Below are 24,675 nucleotides of genomic sequence, written 5' to 3'. Positions count from 1 at the left end.
GGAGGTGTTTTGATTGAATGTTGCAACGTGCAACAGACGGGAAGGTGGAAAGGAATCGAGATCCGATCGATAGCCGGCGATGGCGTTGATGGCGTTGTTTAGTGATCATGATCTTCTTCCTATTTGTGTGTTTTTTTTATCCTCCAGCTCAGCTTTGAAACCTTCAAGTTGAAATCAATAAACGTCTAGGTGGACGGAATGAGATCCCAATTTCGCTCGCAAGGGGTATAATAAAGTCAAAACGGTTTCCAAGCCGGAGCAGCTCCAATTTGGAGCAGCGAAAAACAAACTTAACAAGCTGCTGGTTAGCTGCTGCTGTGTGTGTGTGTCTGTCTCTCATGGGTAAGGTGTAGCGAGAACTTATTCGGCATCACAAATGCACCCCATACGATCGACGATTGATCGTGTGTTTGTGTGCTGTTTTGTTGGGGGGTTTTTCCCCCTTTTTGGGCATCTTGATTAGAATTGAATGTCCAATTTTGCGATAGCAATTTAATGATCCACCCAGTTTGGTTTGGATCTTCAGCTTTAATAGGTTTAAGGGTATTTTATCCTATGCACGAGACAAAGCCGTATCCAAAGGACGTGCAGCTGTCTATCATATGAGTGAAGATTATAGTGACGCAAATGTATAATGAAGGAAGAATGCATGGAAATTAGCAGATTCGTTTACTCTGGACAGCTGCATCAGGTTGCTTTGTGTGGTTTGGGATCCTAAATAGTGAATATTATGCTTCTCCAAGAAGATATAAGGTGCCGTCGTGTACATTTTAACGTAGCCGGTAGAGCAACATTTTGAATTCATCCCTTCTTTGTCAACAAGTACAAATTTAATCCTCTGTTGCTTACATATTTATCTCTTAGCTTGGCTGGTTGTTTGATGTAAGGCTTTCAGCAAAGCTCCCTTTTCGGCCGAGCACTCTTGGCTTCCAAAATCCACTCCACTCCGGCACTGATCAGCATGCTAATCTCGCTGTTGACTCCGGTAAGGTAAACAAAACCTCGACAAATCTATTCCGACGTGCGAACGATATCGAGGAATCCGAGCCAAGCTCGGTCTACCGTGTCCGGTTGGTCGTTATCAGGCGCTGAGCATGCGATTATGATTTCAGGAAGCGCGTGGAAGCGCTAATCTGGGCAGGAGTGAGGTTATGAAATAACTTAATAACAAACCGACGGCAACGACGACACAACGCCGTTTGCTTTTCCCGTCGTCTGACTCTGAATCTGAGCGTAACGAAATGTGCTGGAACTAGTGCGCGCCTTGTCGCGATCGAGCTGCAGCAAAGCGAGCTGTTCAAAAGGTTTTTTGAAAACACTCGACACACTGGAGGAACTGCCGTGTAGAAAGGATAGGAAACAGACACAAACTGTGGAGGGTGGAAAAAAAACGAACCCACCCCAAACTTCACGACCCAACTTCACGCGCGGGCTGGAAAGCAGCGGAGAATTTAATTTCCACCTTTATCAGGGCAACAATTTGTCATCTTTGACAGCCGGCGAACCGATACGGCGGCGGTTTTGGACGCTTGTGACAGAAACGGGGTTGAGTTGCTTTCAGTAGGCCGAACACGAACCGGTGGTTGGGCTGTGGGTTGAAGGCAAAAAAAAAGCCTGAACCTGTAAAGCTTAGAAGTTGGAGCTGCCCGAAGCAAGAATACGATGACCCCGGTTGTCTAGTAGCCTATCGGGCACCGGGATCGGGATTGATAGGCGAGAGGTGTTGGCAGTACAAGCAGTGTCCAGTGGTTGAACAATCTTGAGTCGCCGACAGGGCATGTGTGTGTGTGCGTGTTTGTGTCTCTCAATCTGCCGCACAATCGATCAGTGTAAATAAGCAGCACATCAAAGCGTTCCCAGACTGGATAGCTGCGAGAAAGACGGAGTTGTCTGAAGTTGAAGGAGTTGAAGGAGTTGAAGTACCACTGCGCATGCCAACGCTGTGCTGTGAGCACCCTTAGTTGCACACACACATGGACATCTTGTACGCCAATCAGCCACATTGATAAATGATGTCTCGTCATCGAGAGCCATCTTAAAGATGGGAAGAAAAATAGCCACACGTTTGTTTGTCGTCACCGACTAACCGGACGTTGGGTGATGGAAGTACTTCTGAATCGCTGGACCAATCTCCCAGCGCCCGTCAGATCGATGCGCCAAGAAGCTTAATTTATCCTCGCAATGGTACGCCCAATGGTGATGGAGAGCCTTTCGTCTTCTGGAGAGAAGATCGGAGCGCACACGTCATTTCAGTTAATCGTTCTGGATGCTGGTGGAGTTCTTCATCTTGTGATCTGCTCTTGCACTATCGGCCTTACCTAACTGGACGATCATTGTGAAATGGTGTATGAAGAAGACAAAAAACCCCTAAGCGAGCAAAGTATTAATCATTTCGTTCAACCTCTTTTGACAAACGAACTACGAACATATCCTCAACTCTTTACACCACAACGGGTCCATGCCCAGGGTAGGGGTTTTGTGTTTGCGCTCCAATCGCGCTCCTCTATCTCCTCTATCGGCTAGATGCAATCAACACGACCCGGGCGAACCATTTATCATTCGAATCTGATACGTTTTGGGACCGGCGGACTGCTGACGGATCGGATCGTTTTGCGCGGTTTTTTCGTGGTCTCGCTTCGAGGCTCTAATCGCTTCTAGGCGATCTTTTGTGTGGTGCTTCTCGTGAAAAACTGTCAAAAATTTGGTTTCCATTTGATTTTGCCATGACCGGTTCTCCAATATCGATGGAAGCGATATCTTTGTCCTTTCTTCCAATGTTTCCATTATTCCAACCGCGGGACAATAGGCAGTTGTAAGATCCTCGGTTTGGTTTGGGTGATGTGTGAAGCACTCCTCCTTCATTCGTGACTTTGTCTGAGCACAAAAACCTCAATACAAAGTTGAATTGTGTCTTCAAAAGATGATCTTCACATGCTTCAGACATACATATTCACCAATCAATACCTTGCTTCTTAAAAAAAAAATATACAACGAATGCGGCTAGCTTTTTTAAACTCATCCGCAAGTTGTTACACGTCCGCGCACTGTGAGTAATGTGTTAATCTGATGTAATTATTTGATAGCGCAACGCAACAAGCCCGAAACCGCAACCATTAATTTCGAATCCGGAGCGCAGTTTTAATTAAACTCCCTCCTTTACCCCCTAGGTTTGGACCCGTTTTGCGATCCGTTCGCGATACAACCGAATCGATTGACACATCGTTAAAACACAGAATCGTTGTCGGCAGCAAGCGGGGCGAAAACCATTTCGGGCGGGCTTTTGTGATGTTGGAAAATTAATCAGCCAATAAATAATGACCTCTACTGGCCACGGGGCCAACGGGAGGGGAGCAATAATTTATAAGCAAATCCAATCAAGCAGGGTCGTTGAAAAGCCATGATGAAGGGTAAAAGGCAATGGCATGAGGTGTATATTATTTGGCCATGGTTTTGAAGAAAAGTTTCGACTATTCATTAGCTAGCGTAGAAAGGAATTTGGGGAAAGCAGGTGATGAGGCAGGTAAAATGCATTTTCTTTGGATTTGTGGTGTTGTATGGTTTAAAGTAGGGGAGGATTAAGCACCGTGTGATTTGTTTCGTTAAGATTTACTAATTGCTGAGGTCTCGTAGTACAGTCGTCAACTCGTACGACTTAACAACATGCCCGTCATGGGTTCAATCCCCAAATAGACCGCGCCGCCATACGTAGGACTGACTATCCTGCTATGGGGGGGAATCAATTAGTCACTGAAAGCCAAAGCCCACAAGTGGGTACAGGCAGGCCTTGACCGACATCGGTTGTTGAGCCAAAGAAGAAGAAGAAGAAGAAGAATTGCTGAGGTATGGGTTAGAAAGCTAAATGAAATATTTAAAAACTCTTCCAGTGATCAATTTCAAATAGGAATAGAATAATGTTATACAATTGCCTACCTTCAGGCGCTTACTGAAGGGTTATTTTTGAATTAAAAAAAAAAACAATCTAGCTTGTTGTTTTTCTCTCTCATAAATTTCAAAGTAAACACCATTGCTCTATTAAATCTTTGATGATTTAACTCCCGGTTCAAGTTTACGACCTCTCGCGCGCGCACATCTTTCCAACGCAAAGCGGCTCACATAATCGTTAGTTTGTTCAAAATAATCGCACCATACCATCACACCCATCGGCAACAGCACACGCACTAACTAGCCTGCTAAAGGTCAAACCGTGGGCAAAACAACCAGCAAGACGTTCGCGATCGATCGGCATGTGAGGGACAAAAACAACAACCCGCCAAAACCGTCAACACCACAACCCGAGCCTGTCATAATCCGCTGCGGCAGTGTGTCGTTAATCGCACCATTTTATCTGGCATATTTTAATTAAATCTCTCTTTGCCTCTCGCTCGCTCGATCCTTCTTCCCTCGATTGGTTGTAGTTTATGTGTACCGCTGCTCGCTGCTATCCCTGTCCTACCGGATGGGGGGTAGAATGTGTCGCGGGGGGGTTAGAAATCCACCCTCCCCAAATGACAAACGGCTTCATGCCCGGGCAAAGCGACGTCGAATGCGACGAATGAAGACCCCAAAACGGCAAGTAAAAAAAGCGGTGGAAAGAAAGCCGAATTAAATCGACCAAAGCTTCTCTGCACTCCCTTCCTCCAAACACTCACACACAGCCACACATGGATACAGTCGCACGCAAACCGTTTATCTAATCGGGCACGGTAAATGTTTCATGTAAAAATAGACTTAACTAATTAGATTTTTTCTCGCTCGCTTTGCTTCACTGCCCGTCGTGCCGTGCCGCTTCTTTGCAAGGCGTGGAGGATTTTTATGCTCGGTTCCGAGCGGCTCTCCCGACACGAGGGGGTGTTTATGTGTGTGTGTGTGGGTTTGGTGTGGATATGGTGCGAAGGAAGTAGTGGTGGATTTCCAGGGCAAGTCCAGGAAAGGATTCGACCGACGGCTACTGGTTTTGACTTTATATCGCATAAAAATGCCGCCCGGGCTTTTGTTCTGTTTCTTTCTGCTAATTTTTTAAAGGTTTTTGTTTGTGTTGGTATTGGATCCGGTGTTACGGTTGCATCTTGCGGAATGTTGGTGGTCGTTTGAATTAGGATTTGAATGAAGCCTAATTTATTGGTTTCACAACAGTGTAGCATTTTTACATAAAATATATGTATGAATAACAGAGAAAAGATGCAAACTAATCTTTTGATGCAACACATTGTCACACAGTTTGCCTTTCACACATTTGTATTCGTTAGCAGGGAATGCAAAAAGAGTTTTAGGGATACGATCATGTGATTATATGAATAAATGGGTAATTTTGCCATTCTTTGTTTAAGCTATTTCTCTTTTATTGATCAAATTCGTTTTATGAGTCTAATTAGCTTTAGATCAAAACATTAAAAATATTCTTAATGCATTTTTGCTTACATTTAGACATTTATAAAAGAAGTTAAAGGTTGAAACATACTACGTGTAATGTATATTATCAAAAGACTTATTTATAGTCTTAAAAAGAGAAAAAATTGTTTTTTTTTTTCTCTTATTTTATTATATTATTTAAAAAATGAATGTATTAGCATTAAATATTGACGAGTATATTTCAAAAGCCATATATATTGAGGGACTTATTTACTATACACTATATATACACTTTAGTTCTATTGACTGTCTCCGATTACAAGGCTTTCTTTCTGTTTTTAACCTTTGGTGTTCCTTAAACTGTTTGTCACTCAATGTTAGTAAGTGCTCGGTCATTTCGTTTACTCGTGCGAGAACTCCATTATGTTTTAATTATATTCTTTCTGACACTTTATTGCCTCGATCTGAAACTGTTAGGGACTTAGGCATTATATTAGACACGAAACTTGTTTTAGACAAACAATTTGACGACGTAATTGCTAGGGCTAACAGGACTCTTGGACACATAATTAGAAGTAGCAAAATGTTTCATGACCCTCTCTGTTTAAAATCACTTTACTGTTGCCTTGTTCGTCCTTTGATTGAGTACGCTTCAGTTGCTTGGTTTCCGGAGCAAGTCACTAGAATTGAGAGGCTTGAGAGGATCCAGCGAAAATTTACCCGGGTAGCTATTAAGCGGCTTCCGTGGAGACATAACGACGTGCTACCAGCTTATCATACGAGGTGTCAGTTGTTAGGGCTTGAAACTTTGGAAAAGAGAAGAATGGTTGCCCAAGGAATTTTTATGTTCAAACTATTAACTGGAAGAATCGATGCACCTCTATTGCTAAGTCATGTAAATTTGTATGTCCCTACTAGACCTTTAAGAACTCGACAATTTTTAATAACTGACTTTCGTTATCGTCTTTTCTGTGCTAGGGATCCGTTGTTATTAATGTCCAAGAATTTTAATTTATTTTCAAATTTTGTAGACCTGTCCTTTAGTGTACCGAAATGTACTAGCGTCATTCGAGATTGCATTACGTCTAATTTTAGGAACACATAGTTTATAAGACATTAGTTTTAATTGTGTATGTAGGCCATGGAGGCTCGATACTCTATAATAAATAAATAAATATGTATTTGTGATCAAGGAGCAAATTTTGTATATTTTTTATAGCTTTTATAAAGGATAATCAGCCTTAATCAATTAAACAGTTGGTTCATTTACGATCTTAACTGTTCTTATGATCAATGATCTGATGAGATTTATCTGAATACTTTTCAATACATTTCTCAACGCAATTGCCTTTATGTTCCATGTCAGTTCCAGTCAACGAATTGACAAATCTGTAAATAAAAGTTAAAATGCTATAATAATAAATCTACATAAAAAGAAATGAATTCCGCTATTATCATAGAGAGGTGTAATATTGAGCATTATGTCCCCAACTTAATTTTACTACCACTGTCTTCCCACACGATCGTAAACCATCCTTCCTTGGCGTGTCCTATCCTATACTAACCATTTACTTTTCTCCTCTCTCTCTTTCTCTTCCCCCATTTTCTTGCAGGTGGGCGATCCTCTGTTTGCGTTGGAGCAAATCGGTCCGCCGGCTGCTCGGCACCGACCTTACCTCGCCCGCCGATCTGCACGCGGAAAAGCCGAACTCGTCCCACGACACGCTGTTCCAGCTGGCGGCCTGGGGCATACCGGCGGTCCTCACCGTGATCGTGCTGGTGGCAAGGCTCGTCGACGCAGATGAACTTTTCGGTAAGTCTTTCGTTGTTTCCGTCGTCTTGGTCGCGTGATGTTTGTTTTGTCAGAAAAGGTTGTGTGAGTGTATGTTGTTTTAACGACTTCGCTTAACGAGATGCCGCTTCCGGTCCTGCGTCGGTGTGGCGGATCCGTAGGTTGGTTAGACTCGTTGGAAATCCCGCCGACCGCTCCAAAGGGCAGTAACTATGTTGTTTTTTCCTGGTAGTCACAATTGCCTCCGTTTATGACACCTCCCGTACGGTGAGCGGGTTCTGTTCTTGCGACGAACAATTCCTACGTTTTTGGGTAATATAATTGGAGCCAGTGTACTCTTTTCCTTCGCCTCCCGAGAATGGATATCGAGCACCATCGGCGCACATCTGTGGATGGTTGAGTTCTGTGTGTAAGGGTAAGGTGCTTATCAGTAAGTAAATGTTTACGAAATGTTGCACCGAAAAAAAAACACATATTTAACGCTATCCACATAAAAATGCCCAACAAGAGGCCGCTTATCATCCTTCGCTGTTGGTCTGATCCTCGAACACTGGTTGGGAGTAGGAGCTGCAGAGTTACCTTCCCTTAAAAGGGGTCGAGTTTTCGCTTATCAGCCTCTGCTGCTACCTTCTCACAATGCATAATGTTGTTCTTTTGATAAAAAAGGCGTACCAGAGTGCAGTGAAGATGTCACCCGGTGTGTGTGTGAGTGTGTGTGTGGTTGCTTATCTGCCACTGATCGCGTGTGTTTGATGACAGTAGGTCCCTCTCTGGTGTTTGGGGAGTTTTTTGACAGCAACTCCACACGCGGTGTGTGTACGTTCTGCTGGTTATCGTTTGTCGGCGGGCTGTGTTTGGATGTCAGCCGCTGTTGACAGAGGGCAAATGACATTTCGGTACTGTTGTAGTACTATCTTTCCAGCTCCGAGGGAACATTGGTGCAATTCTACCGCAGACTCGCAGGTAAAATATGTGTTTGAAGAAGCTTCCATCTGGCGGTCTTTAAGTAAAGCACAATTCTTCTTTTACTACCAGCAGGATTAAGCTACGGGGGTAGTAATTAGTCTGTTTACTCTTTCGCTTAGCATCTGCCCGCTTCTGCCAGCAAGAAATACTGTATCTAGCGCAACAGCGCACCAATCAAAAAGTGCCGCAGACGGTCGGCAAATTAAAGCACAATTATTTCAATATTATGATAGGCTTGCGCTTTACCGGTTCGTTCTGTTGATAAGCACTTGAATGCAGAAGAGAAACGGTTAACGAAATATTTGTCATCTTTGTTTACCAACGGCACTTGAAGGCTTAAGTAGATCGAGCTAGCGATGGCACCTGTCCTTGTGTTATTTACACATTTTACTACATTTTAATGTAGAAGAAATCAAAGAAATGGTAAATAATGAGTTTTTTTTACCAAATCCCATGCATAACCTTTCGTTCTATTGAACTCAAGACATATGTAACTTATTTTATATTCTAAAAATGTCTAAAGATGAAGCTAGTCTAAAGAAGCTTAGTGACGCAATGATGAACTTTAAATGATATGTTACGACATTTTGTGATTCGGATCAAAGTTTTACTGCTCAGGATACTTCTTCTATGGTTCTGTAGAAACGCGTTTGACGTTAGATTTGCAAAATAATTGTAAAAAAAAAAACACAAATGCAACCTCAGTTTGTCTCTTGCAAAGACTTTGTCGGCTCAGTTTACTGAAGTACTGGCATACTAATTAAAAAATGCCACTAAATTACAATCGATGCTTTACATGTCATCGATCATCGGAACCGTCATCGGTGTTCGGAGCCGCCGTTTATGTTGCCGCCTCTATATTGAATCAAAAACAACGAAGCAGAGAAGCCTTGTCTTGCGAGCAAAAAAAATCACTCATCTTTTGCAACATCGCAAAAGAATGCAAGCAAAAACGCACACACACAGAGATATGAACAGGGGAGTCGAAGGTGTCGATTGAAACCGGTTCATCGAGTTTGTTGCCGAGCCCCGTACCCGGCCAGATCATCCCATCCGTCCCGTCCCCGACGCGCGGTAGGTGGCAGAGCGAATCGTATTACCACGCTTCTGTGCGGATGCACCAGGATCGGATGCATCGGATACCCGCATTCGCTCAGGCTCCCCCGCTTCAAAAGGGGTCCCATACCATTCCCCTCCGTCCAGAGACACGGCTAGACGTGTTGTGTATTATTTATGTGTTTCTGTTCGAGCAAGAAAGCGCAATGTTGGAAGAAAATATTGCTCCACTGCGAAACAAGGTTCGTACTGCTCTAGGTGAAGTACAGGCAACACCAAAACCCTCGTGGTGCACAGGCTGTAATAATAGGAAATAAATCAATCCGGGAACGAGGAGCGAATTAACGTGATTATGAATGTGTGTGTGTGTGTGTGTGTGTGTGTGTGTGTGGAGTGGTGCAACGGGTGGAAACGCATTTCGCCTCAACACCTTCGCGCTGTTGTGTGCAACAAACGAGGTGAAGCGAAAAGGTTCCAAACACACACACACACACACTCACACAAAAAAAGCTGCACACGATCATCACCTTGCTCCTTCGGTTTTCTCCCAATTCCTTCCCTGCACTTTCCCTCCATCGTTGCAAACTGCAGCTCGTTGCATCGTGCCAGCAGAACAGTAACAACGTTCTTGCTTATGAATGATGGTGCTTGAGCTGGCCTGCCGCTTTGTTGAAGCATATTTCACCTCTTTTTATGGTTTTCTTCGTCTTCTGTATGGAGCATTTTTTCGATCTTGCACGCTTTCCTTGCTCGCAACGGCACCGAGTGAAAAAAAAAGAAACAATGGATGCAGCTGTCGATGGGATTCTGCTCTCCGGCCGCCAGTAAACTGGAAGACATTGAATGCCTAACGATTGATCACTCTCACCAAATTCGCTATCCTTTCGTGCTCCTCTTTTTTTCGTTGCTGTTGCTAGTTCCATTGTTTCTCTGCATATCTTTAAACCAAAGCAAGAAATGCTTGTCCCCTCCTAAAAAGAAAAGCTTGCTAACAGGCTCCGATGCCTGCAGCAAGAACGGTAATGTGCGACATAAAATCACGACTCTTTGCCTCTTTGGCGGACAGGCCGGACCGTGCCGCCTGGCCATAAATGGAGCTTGCATGGACATGGAGTGCTACTATCACCCGCCTCAAGCAGGCCATGGCCAATGGAAACGGGTCCTCTCGGGCAATGGGGGGGTTTTATGGGTGTTTGGTGTGCCCTTTCGTACAAACCACTGTCGATCGTGTGCGTCGATCGTTTCATGGAACGCTTGGAACGCTGTGTAAATTGATTTTTATTTTATATGCGTACTCTTGGTATTGGTGTTGTGTATTGCAATGTATTTTACACCATCAATGCCCTCAGAATCATAATTCAAGCACTGAGAAGGTATCCTTCTTCAGCATTCAAGAAGGAACCAAATTCAGAATTCATAACCAAGTTTGGAGACGAATCCTTGTTTGGAAGCCAACAGGCACAAGAACGCAAAAGAACGAAACGAATTCAGAATTTGAAATGGCAACGGTTGTATATACACTAGAAGAAAGTATGCGGGCATGTACATGTTGGATGCTGTTGAATTTCCATCAGTTATGGTCGATCATGATCGAATCGATCCATAAATGAATGCTAAATAAAACAGCTTTTTTTAAATTGTTTCGTTCAGATCCTGTCGGCAAGTATGACTTCCCCTTCTTCATTGAATTAAAGCTATTTTAATTGCGTTTTATTTAAACGCGTCATACAAATGGCAGCTCCAATGTATCTCCAAAGGTTTAGGTTAGTTTTTGACGATTGATTTAATTCACATCTACAACCCGGGACACGCCGCCGACATAATGAGGAAGAACGTTTGTCAACACATGTCAATTAAGCTGGAATCGGAAGCGAAACATCAGTCCCCAACACCCCGAAAGAAGAGTGCATTAGAAATGTCAGACCAGACATGTGTGCTCGTGTATGTCGTTGCTGCGTTGATTTCTTACGCAAACTAATCAAAACCGACCGGCACGTTACTAGACTAGATCGTCGTCCCTTTTGCCCGCTTCTTGATACGGTTCTCGTTAGCTATGCTCATTAAATTGCTCTAATTATAAACAGTTTTAGAACGAACGGTGGAGTGCTGCACTGCGCTCGTTTTACGCCTCATAAGCGAACTAACGACGAGGGGGTGTTTTTGGACGATCCCAGACAAACATGCTATACACGACGGGAGTGATGCGTTAATTTGAAGCAATACATCATAGCACACCGTCTTGCTTTTGGTGAGCATTATGTGCCCTTAAATCTTATTTCTTACCCAACGACTTCCTCCAATAGTTTGTGAAGCCGATCAATCAACCATCATCAATAGTGTCTTAGTGTCTTGTTTGCGACAGTGACAGTGACAGTGCCTTTCCACAGCTGATAAGAACAACGTGTCGGTACCGTACAACTACCGGGCATTTCCAAATCACAGCCCAGTTTTAGGCCCGTTCCAATCAAAAGTAGAAGTGTCCCGGTGTTTTTTTTCTTCTCCTGTTTCTTTGCGGCTTGTACTATCGGGAAATCCTCCTCCCTTTTTGGGCTCCCCGTACCCCTCTTGTTCCCGTCACGTGTCAACCAACCGTGACAGGGGCCGCGTTATGATGAGACGGACAGCACCCATCGCCGGCCGCATCCCGCACCTCCCACTAGAGATTGATCGCCGCGATCGATGTGCCGTGTGTAGTGTTGATGTTGCGCGCTCTTTGCGCTTCGGGTTGTTGCGCGTACAGCGCGCGCGTTGATTGATTGGCTTCGCGCGAGAGCGCACGCTCCCCTGACGCTCGGTCCTAGGCAAACAAAACGGAAGCTTGTCTGGGCTGTATGTGGTTCGGTTGGTTCGTTTTTTTTCTTCTTAGTATTGCTAGTATTCTATCGTGTTGGTGCGTATTTATTTTATCATTTACCGCCAATTTCGGGCGGGGGCTAGCAAGGGGTCGCAAAATGGCAGCCTGTCGTCTCGAAGTGGTTGCTTAATTAGGGCCAATCAAACGGAACGCCGCGCTGGAAGCACTGCCATCACTCATACGCGCTGGACAGTGGACGGGTGGAATTGCTGCAGTGCAAACGCGGAAGATAACAAAAAGAACGCCACCGTAATTGATTGATATGAATTGATATGAAATGACAAGTGAAGAAAAAAAAACACACACATACACACTGGAACAATTCTACCTGATTAGAAGGGATTCGCGTATTGAATCATTCAACTGCTTGTTAATAACTTAAAAGCCATTCAGGCGCTGCCCAAACGACGATAATGGCGGTGCAATTTCCGTTGCATAAAGCCCCAGTGGTGTAGGAATAAAAAATACAAATAGAATAACTAACAAGCTTATTACCCGATCGCCCGCGTTAATCGCTCGGCTCGCGCGTTGATGGTGCTATTTTGCTTTATCGCGGCCCAAATGGCTCGATCACGGTTGAGTGTGCGTTTGACCACTTTCAATCGATTGAAATTCCTCCGTTTTCGGCACATTGGGACAACTTTTGGAAGGGTTCGGAGTGAGCTGACGACGGACGGTGGTGGGTTGTAAATCAATACGACAACCCACGCCGGTAGTACACTTCCCAGCAGCAAGCAACTGTGGCACTGGCCGGAACGGAACGAAATGGTGATAAGATATGTTGTTTTTTTCGGATGACTTTTTTTAAAGCAGAATGTGGCACTAAAATTGGAGTAGCGAACAGGGTAACAGGGCGAGGGCAGCACAATGAGCTGATTGATTTACCGTCGATAGCATTCGATTAGGCTACCGAGGCCTAACGACCCGGGGCAAGCCGATTGGTGGCACGTTTTGGGGCTAATTGAGGAAATGAGCCTGTTCGCTGGCTTGGGGTAATTCGATGATCGAGTGGTTTATGGGTGGACGGGGACCGCGATCATCGTATGCACGGTTTTTTTAGTGCGATAAAGGTTTGTTGTCGATTTTATGGGGTTGTTTGGAATCAAATTTAATTGTTGCTGTAGCTAAAAGGAACTAATTAGTGTTAGGTTTGGTCAGTGATCAAATTGTAGAGGTACACCTATTTTTAAATATTATTTTTATTTATTCGGGGACTATTACATTTAATAGATCAAATAGTAGGGACATCTTTTCCGAGTTTTTAAGACATCATGTTGTATCATGTATCTGGAATCTGGCCAGTTCTGGATCTTGCCATCACAAGTAAAGATCAAGAATCATTTTTCAATGAAAATAATTTAACGTTTATTAACATAAGCGCAAGATCTGTCATTTGATGGCGGTAAAACAGAGTGTTCCTTCAAAATCCTCCATTTGCTACCTCTATCTAGCAGCACAATGGTGGAATACAATGCAGCTTTTCTCTCACCTCGTAATCCTGTATCCAGTGCGTATCGAGTTACATTCAGTTACTGAACTGTGAAATTTCACACGCTTTTAATGCTCCCCCATATTGACGGGTATGATCGTCAGTGTGTGTGTCTGCACTCGAATTGCATATCCGGGATATTATGAAGGTTTTTGTATGCCATTTTTATTTTGTTCATAAAAGGATGCATTTTTTCTGATAAATGTTTAATGCCAGATTGCGTTCCTTCATAAAAAAATACATTAGCTGATTTCATATGATCATCCATATTTTTCACCACTTAATTCAGAGAACGTTACCGAATTCTGCAAAACGGCTGAGCACGATGTTCGATCGTGCTGGCGCAGCGTTTGAAGTATCCGACAAAAGACGCGCAGGCGTGGAGATCCAAAATGGTGTGAAGAAGAACAAAAAGAGACATTTTCGGGCGTTGTTTTGAGGACAATGGATAAAGGATCCTCTGTAGAAGGACGTTTTTTTTCATTTGCGTTTCATGCAATCTTGCACGGTGGGACATCCGAGAAGCGAATTTGTTAAAGGATGCTTGTTGCAGTGGAGCGATTGTTGTTGTATGAATTGTCTTCCCCACACCACAGGAAGTGGAGCATTGTGTCGTCCGATCGCTTTAAATTAAGAAGAAAATGATCGAAAAGATTAGCGTGTGCCGGTTTTGTTTAGAGCGAGCGAATGGCAATGCTTTATTTTTATTCAGTGTGATAAGATACATGACTTGGTAGCAAAATTGTTAAATTTAAAATTTTTTATTCAATTCCCAAGTATACGGTACCTTTTTAAATGCATTTTGCATATCTTCAGGCATATTAATATGGTGTATCGGTTTTCAATTGAAGGAATAATGAAAAAGCAGCATTATATCCTTTAATAGATTATTTAAAGTGTTAATATTTTATAACAAATATATAACACTATTAAACCGCTATGCTATTTACCCTACTACATGATAACAAGAAGCTGTTGACTGTGATAACTGTGCCCGCAAGGGTTTAAGCACTACTCCCTTCATTCCCTTCCAAACATCGCCACGAGTGCATCCAGTGTGAGCATAAAACAAAGCCACAAATTATGCGACCGAGGCGCATAAATCATGCCCAATCTTTTACCATTAAGCAGCACATCTCCGCCAAACATATCCTTTTGAAAATTAAAGCAAAAGAGACGAAAACAGAGCGAGAGAGAGACCAGGCAAAAGAAAGAGCTCGAGAGGAAAACAATGGATCCATTGAAACTCACGGCGAGCCTTACGTTTGGGACATTCTTTATGCTCCAAGACGAGCTCGAGCTTTCGCGTAGTTATGCTCCCCCTTTTTCTGTGTTTATCCCCCAACGATGCTGTGTGTTGATCGGGCATGGAGAAGAAAAGAGTGTTGTTTTTCTGCCGTCCAGAAAAGGTTCTTGGTTTGCGCAACCGCAATCGCGCAAAAGGGATAGGCACTATTGTCTTGGCGTTGCGTTTGTTTCGCTGGTCGCTAGTTGCTGGTGGAGAGCAAAAATGAAGGAATAAACCACCCCGGGCCACAACGAGGACACACACACACGCTCGAACAAATGCAATGGCATGGGGAACAGGGCATGGGGAAGCAGGGCAGGCGGTTCCTTTGGTTGTGTTTGCGTTGTCTTTTTGTAGCCTCGGTGGCATGCTCGGTGCTACTGCCTGGGAAAAGGGCTACCAGGGAATGCATTCCCAATTAAACGGGTAAAATCGATGGTTCTGTGCGAGGTTAGCGGTTCCCGATCGCTACTGGCTTTCGAATACTGTCGCTGTAAAAGGATGTCCCGGGCGGGACCGTATTTTTGCTAGTAATTTATTTAAATGGTAAACATGAGATGTAAGGCCATCGATGGCATGGATCGGGAGGTCATGGTATCATGGCTGATTGGGAAACGAAGCTGGCCTTCTGTTTTTTTTTTTGCTCCCAGTATGTAAACTTGGAGGCACAATGAACATTGCAAAACACGGAAGGATATAGAAAGAAAACGTCTAGAAAGCAAGATGGAACAAAGGGCTTGTGTTGTTTTAATGGTATGCTCCGTTGTTTTGGCGCAGTTTTGCAGTCGGCTCTGTGCAGTGCAGCGGGCAAACAGGCAAGCTGCTGAATATGCAACAAGCTGAGCAGAAAAATAAAATGTCACTATAGTAGATGTATCGCTGCTTAAGAACGAGATCTGATTCAACTCAAACTTGTTTAAAGAAATAGCTCAAAGTTGTTACTTCAGAGATATAATAATATTGGAGTGACTGGGAAAAAGTTGAATATGTCTATAGATTTCATCGATTGTTACTGAACAAACAGTTGATTTTGAATTTGAACAAACAGTTTTCAATATTCTCTCATCAATAAGCTCTCATGTAAGCGTGAAGGAGATGATTTGTACTGCCAATTGCATAACTTCTGGCGCTTTTATATACTAAGATTTAAATACTATAAATATGCAATTTCATCAGATTGCAAGATGCAGTTTTCTGTGTTCATTTCCTAGCAACACATTTTAAACAGTTCGCACTAAAATCACAACCACACCTGCCCTACCCAACATATGGGCAAAGTCTGCAGCCCTACAGCGTCTGCCCAGCGCCTGTAAAAGTGAGAGCCCGCAAACCATAAGGCAAAACAGCATCTCAGCAAAACGGTACTGCACCACATAGCTCTCCATTGTCACCATATCCGGAGCAAACATTCCCTGTTCAACCTGGATGGTGCGAATAAACTCCCCGCCTTCCTCTCCCAGTGCACTCCCCACCGAAGCAAATAACCGTCCACACGAGACGAAGCTAATACACAGTTTCGTTTCCCTTTCCGCTTAACCACTCAGCAAGTTGGTTGTGGTTGTGCCAAATGGATTTCGGTAGGAGATTGGCACACCATGTCGCGTTTGAAAGTGTGCATTCCAGGTGTTGTAGCCGTGTTGCACCGATACACACAAGCGTGCGTCACTCAAAAGCAAAAGTGCATTCAAATGTTTTCGCCTCCGCTTCCGCTCACCTCGGGTACGACGCGCCCCTTTGTGTGGAATGATGTTTTGCTGGAAGTTGGTGTTAAGATTTGCCAATTCCTTTCCTTGGGAAGTTTTTTTCTTCATTTTCTTCCACTTCCCGTCCACTGTGTTGCCTTCGGTTCTTTGGAAGGGTAAGATTGCGTTTAATTTTATTTGACCGATACGATGAAAGGTGCGAATCTTGGGCGGGTTACGCGTCGGTGCTAGGTTTCACACGCACTTTTATACGATTGCAGGGGAGCGATTTTTCACTCTGGACTGGCGATTCAGAAGTTGACCCTTTTTACCCTTTTTTGCGTGAATGCACTTCAGTGAAGAGTTGCGTGCGGTTACTAAGCACACTTCCTGTTGAGAGGTCAGGCTTGGAGGTCCAAGAACTAATGAAAGTTGATATGACTTGGTTTGAATGCATCTCGATTGGGTTTTATTGGAACTCCAGTGGACACTGAATCGTTCAAAATGTTCAGACATCTTGCCTGTACAGTAACTGTTGTGGACAGACCGCTGCCTCATCCTGAGGGCTCACTGTTGACAGCAAAGCTGTCATCCTGTGACGTCCTCAGTGAGGATCGCGGCGCGAGAAGGACCAGTCGTCCTCTCCCCGCATTGCGTGTGTGTGTGCGTTTCTATTTATATACGTGTTATTGTATTATCCATACCAAAGAGTAGAATAAATCACATATTCTGTTTGTGCCGTACACCACCGTTCTCATGTTTGTTTTGTGCGGACACAACAGTAACAAAGATGTATTATTACTGAATATCTCTAAAGCCAGAAAGCCTGGTACAAATGGAACCTCACAAGAAGATCGATGTCTGTATAAAACAATCCGGTTCAGATCGTTCATCGATATCGAAACATCCACTCCAAAAATAAAGGCCCATTAGTCAGCTGTAAATCCCCGAAAACGAAATCTCCAGCACACCCGCAATCGATCACGATCGCACGTTTGGCTGATAGAATGCACCTGCCTGTGCATTATGTGGCAACGCATCCAGCCGCGAATGCACGCGTGTCTACCATAACTCTTTCCCACTGGTTGATAACACAATTTATAGCTTTACCCTCAGCGCTCTTACCACATCGAATGCTTCCGTTGCCCTTTTTTCTCTAACAAAAAAGGGCCTAAGAGGAGCTATGCCTACGCGCGCGTGTGTGTTTTTCTACGTTGTTTGTTCTCTTTTAAATAAATTACAATAAACAGCGTGCGATGAAATTAAGGGCAGTGGCAGCGTTGGCGGCCCTGATCACTGGCCCGGGAGTGATCGAGATCGATGGCCGACGCCGGGTGTAATGTGCGCACGTGTATGTGTGTGTTTGTGTGCGTGTGTTTGGTTGATGATCTGTTGATGCCCGTTCCCGTTGCTGTGCGCAGCGCAGACGCGCAACGCACGTTATCCATCGATTACGTCGATGTGTGAAGGAACGATTTCCAACGCTTTTCCGCATACCGGTTGGTTTGCGTTCTCGGAAGGGCAGAGAGAGAGAGAGCACAAGGGAGTGATGGAAAAGAATTTCCAAACCTTTTGCTTCAAACCAGGGGGATGCAGCAGCACGAGATCGCCATTTGGGTTGTTAACGAGCATCGGACGGGTCTTGATCAGCCGCCATCGGCAGAGCTGACAGGTGATTTTATGCGCTTTTAATCAAGTGGGAGCGTAGGTTTGTACGGATAGCTGCACAGCACGGGGTCTAATATGCGTGCGTGATTGCAGGTTTCGACACTTTACACTATCGAGAGTGAATGTCATTACGAGTGATGCTCAAAAGGAGGTCTAAAAGGTCGATAAAGTCCAGTTAAAAAGCGATTAAAATTGCCAGAAGACATTTTGTCTTCTTAGTACATTTCAGAATAATAGCGCCATCTGTGAGATTATTTTGCAGTTAATTTAAGTTCAAATTTCCTAGCTTAAAATTTATGAAAAATAAATTATCCTCCACAAATTATACTTTCCCTACGATCGTACATGTACGATCAACAAACTTATTTACAACTCCCACAGCGCTCACGAACACATCCCAATCCGAATAAGATGTAGCATTTCAACCTCTCCAGACCGCGTAGCGGCTTAGTGCTAGACAACGAACCCCCCGTGCCGTGCGACCTGAGCTGTTTATTTATTATTCCGTAATTTATTGTTTGATTTTGTTTGGATAATTAATTCATGCCGACTCGGGGTAAGGTCGTTTTTTTTTTCTTTTGGGGGGAGTTTGCTGGCTGCCGTGCCCATCCATTCCCATTGCGGAAGCAACCGGATCTGTGGCACTTTTCTCTCACTTCGCTAATCGACGGCAATCCGTGGTAGGTAGTGAAGTTTTCCCCGAGCGTTGGGAGGAGCGGGTCGGCCTATTTTCCTTCGCTAAACGGTGCGCTGAATTAAGAAAATATAAATCTACGATTGCGGAACGATGGTCGTGGAAAAGCCCCGCTTAAATCACTGACCCAGCGGGGCGTTGTGGGGCCCGGCCCAAATGAATGGAGCAGTGAAAAACGACTAAAACTTCAACCCCATTAGGCAGGGTGATGACAGGAGATGAAGCATGCATTATGTATTTATTTTCCAGTTGGTTGTTTCTATACAATATGCGATTCTTAACCACTGCAACCTTCTTAGTACATCGTTTTACTGCTTATTACTAAAAAGTCTTAAACTCTCTATTATAAACGCCTCTTTCTCTCTGCTTCTCTCCAATTCCAGGATCCTGTTTCATCGGAAACCAATCCGACAAAGCGCTGCTAACGTTCGTGATCGTGCCGCTGCTCTCAAGCTGGGTCATCGGGTCGGGCTACCTGTTCACCGCCTACCTCCGCAAACGGTCGGCCGCCCCACCGCTCGTCCACAACCTGCCAGTGCACATACACGGGATGGGCAAGTTCCTGTTCATCTACGCCGTCCCGAGTGCGGCCCTGCTCATGCTGATGTTCTACGAGTACGCCTGCCGGGAGAACTGGCTCCATCTGCCGCACCCGTCCCTCGACTCACCTCTCCATCCCTCCCGGGCCCCACTGTGGCCGTTTTTGCTGCGTGCCTTTATCGAGCTGCTTGTCGGCGTGCTGGCGTCCGCCTGGGCCGTCGGGCCACGGATCGTTGGTCTGTGTCGGGGGCGTGATGGCACCGGTGGGGGTGGCGTTGGCGGTGGCATGGGTGTTGGGGGACGGGGCGGTGGCGTTGGGAAGCTTTCGGCCGGTTCCGTGTACAAGCAGCCGGTCGGCGGGCTTCCCAAGCTGGGTGGCTTTGCGGGCGGCGCACCGTCCACCTACTCGACCGCCTCCTACCAGACGGTTTGTCCGCAGAACTCGCTCGTGGCGGTGTCGATCGGGAAGCTGCCCTCGGTACGGCACGCCCGGAAGTATCCGTCCCACTCGCACATTAACCGGAAGCCGCGCAGCTACAAGATGTCGACGCAAACGATCAGTCTGACGGGCAACGAGACGGTCCTGTGAGAGGGCGTGTGAGTGAGGGGAGTGTGAAGGTGTGTGCCAGCAGGCACGACAAGTTGTGATATTAATGTTAAACTATTAAATTATTGCAAGAAGAACGTCCATCGCCGTTCGGGAAGGGCTTGAAGTGGCGCTTTGGGTGTTGAAGCGAATAACTACATAGGAACTTCAAGTTGTATAAAAGAGAAGAAACATAGCAAACGAAACTTTAGAATTTACAAAACAAAACGTCTACTTCAAGATACTTTAAAACAGCAACAAATAGTGTAAAAAGTGTAGATTACTTAAAGCAAAGTCGTACGATCAAGTGGAGAAGAGGAGCGTTCGTTAGCGAAATGAGAAACGCTTGCCCGTTTTGTCTGTTATTTTTCTTAAGTCCGCTGATAAATAGCATGCAGTTAAGCAGTTGAGGAGTTTAAAAAAAGAGGAGAAAGTCAGTCAGGAAGCGATCACACCGTACGATCATGTAACACCTCCTCGTTTTACTCCGCTTTTTTGTTTAAAATCCCATCTCACTCCTTAAACCCCTAAAGGTATGCAAATGCATTTCGCTCGCCCTGTTTCGCTTGTGGTATTTATACAACACACAATTAAATGGCAAAAGAAACGAAACGAAACGAACTTTTTAGGGCTCCCCGCTCAGCTAAGGGTTAATTGTTTGCGGTCGGGTCCTGTTTTATAACCAAGGAATGTTGTAAAATGTGGCCATCTTCCACCAAACAACTGCGCCTCGTTTCGGTTAATGGTTCGCCAAAATATGATGCCCGGGGGAAATGTGGCCGCCGCCGGACGATGACGACGCCAGGCAAAATGCAAAACAAGTTTTTCGTGTTCGTCCCCGGCCTGTACGCTTTCCACCTTCCCCGTTTGCTTTCCCCGATGCTCAAATTGGAAACAAGTGAAGGCGATAACAATTTAGCCGAATGCGGCGTCTACATCGTCGATCATTTGATGATCGTTCCGGTTGTTGTTGCACTTTGTCTTGTTTTTTGTTTAAAAAAAAAACAACCCTTATGCCCGCATGTTTGGGGTGGTTGCTCCACTGCTGCTGCTGTTGACGATGATGACGGTGGCGATGATGATTCTGTTGCAAAAATGCAATCGATTTTTGATTGGATTTTTTCCCCACTTATGCTACGTACGATCGGTTTTGGTTCTCTTTTCGTTTGGCCACTTTTTCTTTCTCCCTCTTCTCTTTAACGTTTGGAAATTTATGCTGTATGCCTCTCGTGTGCTGCACGTACGTGTGCAGTTGCACTTCACTTGCGCCACACACAAAAAATGGAAAAGAATCTGCAATCTGGCATGTGTGAGTGTGTGCTGGTTTGAGGCACTTTTTACTTTGGCTTGTTCATCGACAGGAAAGTGGAAGGAAGAGAAAGGAGGGGGTAAAGAAACGCATTAAAAAACGAGAAGCCATTTGTTTTTGGTGGAAGCAATTCGATCACCGGCCACGGTGACGGTAACATGATCGTGAAAACCGTTCTTTACGAGGTGCTGAAGTGTGGTGATGCCGTTATAGCTGCCACAGCCCAGGCTCGTTGGGTTTTTTTTCTTTGGGTTTCGATTTTTTGGTTTCTTTTTGGGCTTCTCAGCACGCATGAGGGGGGAAACGTTTAGCGTTTCGTAAAAACGGCCCCCTCCCCGCTCCAGATTGCTGCTAAAGAGTGAAGGAGATTGCAAAAAAAGCGCACACACACCCCAAGAGTGTTAAAACAACAGATTGCATTTGGCACGCAGGAACAGGAAATGCAAACGTGTGAAAGTGTGCTTAAGGCGTGTATGGTTGTGTGAGTGTGTACATGGGTGCATGGAAAACGGGGCAGAGGGTAAGCAAAGTGTGCAAAATCAATTTGCGATGGTCATTTTCGATATCGTAAAGCCGTCGATAATGTGTGGCTATGAGCATAAGAGGGGAGTTTTTTTTTTTTGAAACACAAAATTTACTTAAAATGAGCTGAAGCAATCGGCAAGCATCAACAAAAAGTGCACCATAAAATAGAGGAACGAGTCGGTTATCCGGTGTTGCGATGACGCTTAATAAGCAGGGCGAGAGAGATCTTAACAAGCGAGTGCAATAAGCCAGGGTGATTGTGTAGGAATTGGATCTCTATTTTATGGTGGAGATCGGAAAGTAAACTACTCAGGAAGTATGATCACAGACAGGAACAGGGCAGAGGTTTCTCATTTCGATAAATTGCGGAAAAAGGGCAAACAAAAAACGCCCATGTAAAGTTGTCGTCTCGTAACGAGATTTGAAGTACATTTAGTAGCGATTAGCGTTTGAATCTGAAGCATCCTTCTGTTTCGCTTGATTGTTTCGTGGTAGTGTGTAAGGCTTATGCCGTGCTGTCTGTGTGCCGACCGACGGGACAACAGCCACTCGGTGTCCTGTGCCATTTGCGAATTTATTTGCGGTTTTGTATTAAAACAAAAATAAGCTTTTAGTACACTCGCGGTGTACTACGTTTTAAGCTATGCTTCAGCTCTAATGCAGCTGCTTGCTGTCTTCCTAGCAGGAACTCGTGCCTCAGGCAGCAGTTGAGTAGGAGAGTTCGGAAAGGGGGAAAATGTCGAAAACAGTACTGAATTTAACGTTAATCAAAAGCTGCTTGTAGGTGTAGAGAGTGTGCAAACAAATACTGTACTTTGTGCCTGTTTAAAATACCCTCCCCTCCATTCGTTTAGCAATGTAGTGTTCGCAATCAAACTAATTTGTGGATAAGTGCTTGGTAGCTTGTACGGAAATGTATTTGTGTATGTAAAAAATGGCTTAAGAAACTTACTAGTTAAATAAAAAGTGTATCAAAAATTAAATCGTGTGTGTTTCTATTTATTTTAAATTAGTTGTAGATCATCACAAAGGCAGTTTATCACTGAATCTAGACAGGATGATACCCATTTCAGGATTATGTATGAGATAATAACGTAAGCTGTGCAATTCACCGTTGAAAAGGTTCAAGGAAGAATGCCTCTGTGTTGGGTTGGCAATGCCTGAATTTTTGTCTTGATATAATGACCTTTTTTTGGTGAATATTTTATAGATGTTTATTTAAAAGATAAGGACAATCTGATTCCAAATGTGTTGAAGCACGAAACGTATATCATGGTTGGTTCATCCACGCCAATGAACAATTGACTCACAATCATTATTTTATTTATTTAATTCATTCTGGCCGCTACCTTCTTCTTTTATTTGGCGTAACGTCCTATGCGGACATGCTGGTTTATAAAGCTTTTGAGACTTAATTCAATACCACACAGCCAGATAGTCAATCCTTGTTACGGGGAGACGGTCCATTCTAGGTTTGAACCCAGACCACTGCCAGACAAACCGAAAAACCACCGCAACAGAAAAATTGACGCATTGTAACGCTCTTTTTTCGGTCCACGCGTCGACGAGCGAAATCCTACCCATGTGCCACAAATCCACTAAACGACCACTAAACGGCTTCTAAACGACTCAATTTTTCTACCTAAACGGAATATAGAAAGACTTCGTTTAGCAGACGGCAAACGACTCATTCATTCTAAAAATAGCAAAAAAGCTGATGGCGCTCTCTGTTGGTGGGATACCCCAACCAGTTGAGCTTCATCGCTTGGAGGAGAGCTTTCTCATTTCCTCTGTACTGTTGTATGGTTTCGCATTGAAGTTATGCATCGCTAGAACTAGAACGGCGATACGATTGTTTAAATACTACCCAAGTGCCACAAATCCACTAAACGACCACTAAACGGCTTCTAAACGACTCAAGCACTCTACCTAAACGGAATATAGAAAGACTTCGTTTAGCAGACGGCAAACGACTCATGCATTCTAAAAATAGCAAAAAAGCTGGTGGCGCCATCTGTTTGTGGGATACCCAACCAGTTGAGCTTCCTCGCTTGGAGGAGAGCTTTATCATTTCCTCTGTACTGTTGTATGGTTTCGCATTGAAGTTATGCATCGCTAGAACTAGAACGGCGATACGATTGTTTAAATACTAAACTCCAATGGATACCACCAGCACTGAAGCAAGTGAGATTTGAGTAATGGTCGTTGGTGTTGATACCCACGTATCTGACCACACGACCATTCAAATAGATTTTTGCTCGGAAAGTTAGAAGGCTATATAGGTCATGATAAGATGAAACTTGTCGAAACACATTGCAAGAAAAGGATAGCAATATAATGATGAGTTGTAATACGCCATCTATTGATCAAACCAATGAAGCTGTGGAGTTTTCGTTTTTTTTTCTATGGATATTCAATTTTCCAGTCGTTTAAGCTTAATCTGTGGCGCTTGGGTAACGAAATTGCTGGTAGTATGTTTCTGCAGATGCAAAACAGCTATTTAACACAAACGGCTACATGAGGTGAAATATACAGTGAAATGAACTATTTGACTAGTGAAATATCTGACAGATACAGCTAAAGAGTTTAGGGAGATATGTACAATATCTGCATTCCAAATTCACTTAAAAAATATCTTCTTAAGCAGATCATTCCCTAATTGGAAGAAATAATTAACTGTTGACTAAAAATTTACGAACTACAGGCGGTCCCCGATATACACGGTTAATGGGGACCGCGAACGGGCGCAAAATACCGCGTATCTCGGATTTCCGCGTAAGTCGAATCTCGTGATTTCCAGCTAAAATATCACTAATATTCGTGTAATTTTGCAAGTAGGGAGCGGTTTTAGTAACTTTATGAATTATTTGATATGCT

General features: G+C 44.1%; 1 protein-coding gene across 2 annotated transcripts in view; it reads left to right on the top strand.

Annotated features, from left to right (window-relative positions):
• The window catches only part of LOC1279837 (frizzled-4), a 40,480-nt gene extending 20,204 nt beyond the window's left edge, over nt 1-20,276 (top strand). For both annotated transcript variants that reach the window (XM_319612.4, XM_061656376.1), the window contains exons 3-4: nt 6,963-7,162; nt 19,222-20,276. In XM_319612.4, the coding sequence (XP_319612.2) occupies nt 6,963-7,162; nt 19,222-19,967 (946 nt within the window). In that variant the 3' untranslated portion in view covers nt 19,968-20,276. The remainder of the gene's footprint in view (nt 1-6,962; nt 7,163-19,221) is intronic.
• Nucleotides 20,277-24,675: the final 4,399 nt, after the last annotated feature.

Source organism: Anopheles gambiae, chromosome 3 (genome assembly GCF_943734735.2).
Source record: "Anopheles gambiae chromosome 3, idAnoGambNW_F1_1, whole genome shotgun sequence".
NCBI classification, from domain to species: domain Eukaryota; kingdom Metazoa; phylum Arthropoda; class Insecta; order Diptera; family Culicidae; genus Anopheles; species Anopheles gambiae.
Note: the sequence above shows the minus strand (reverse complement) of the source record. Positions and strands in the feature narration are given on the sequence as shown.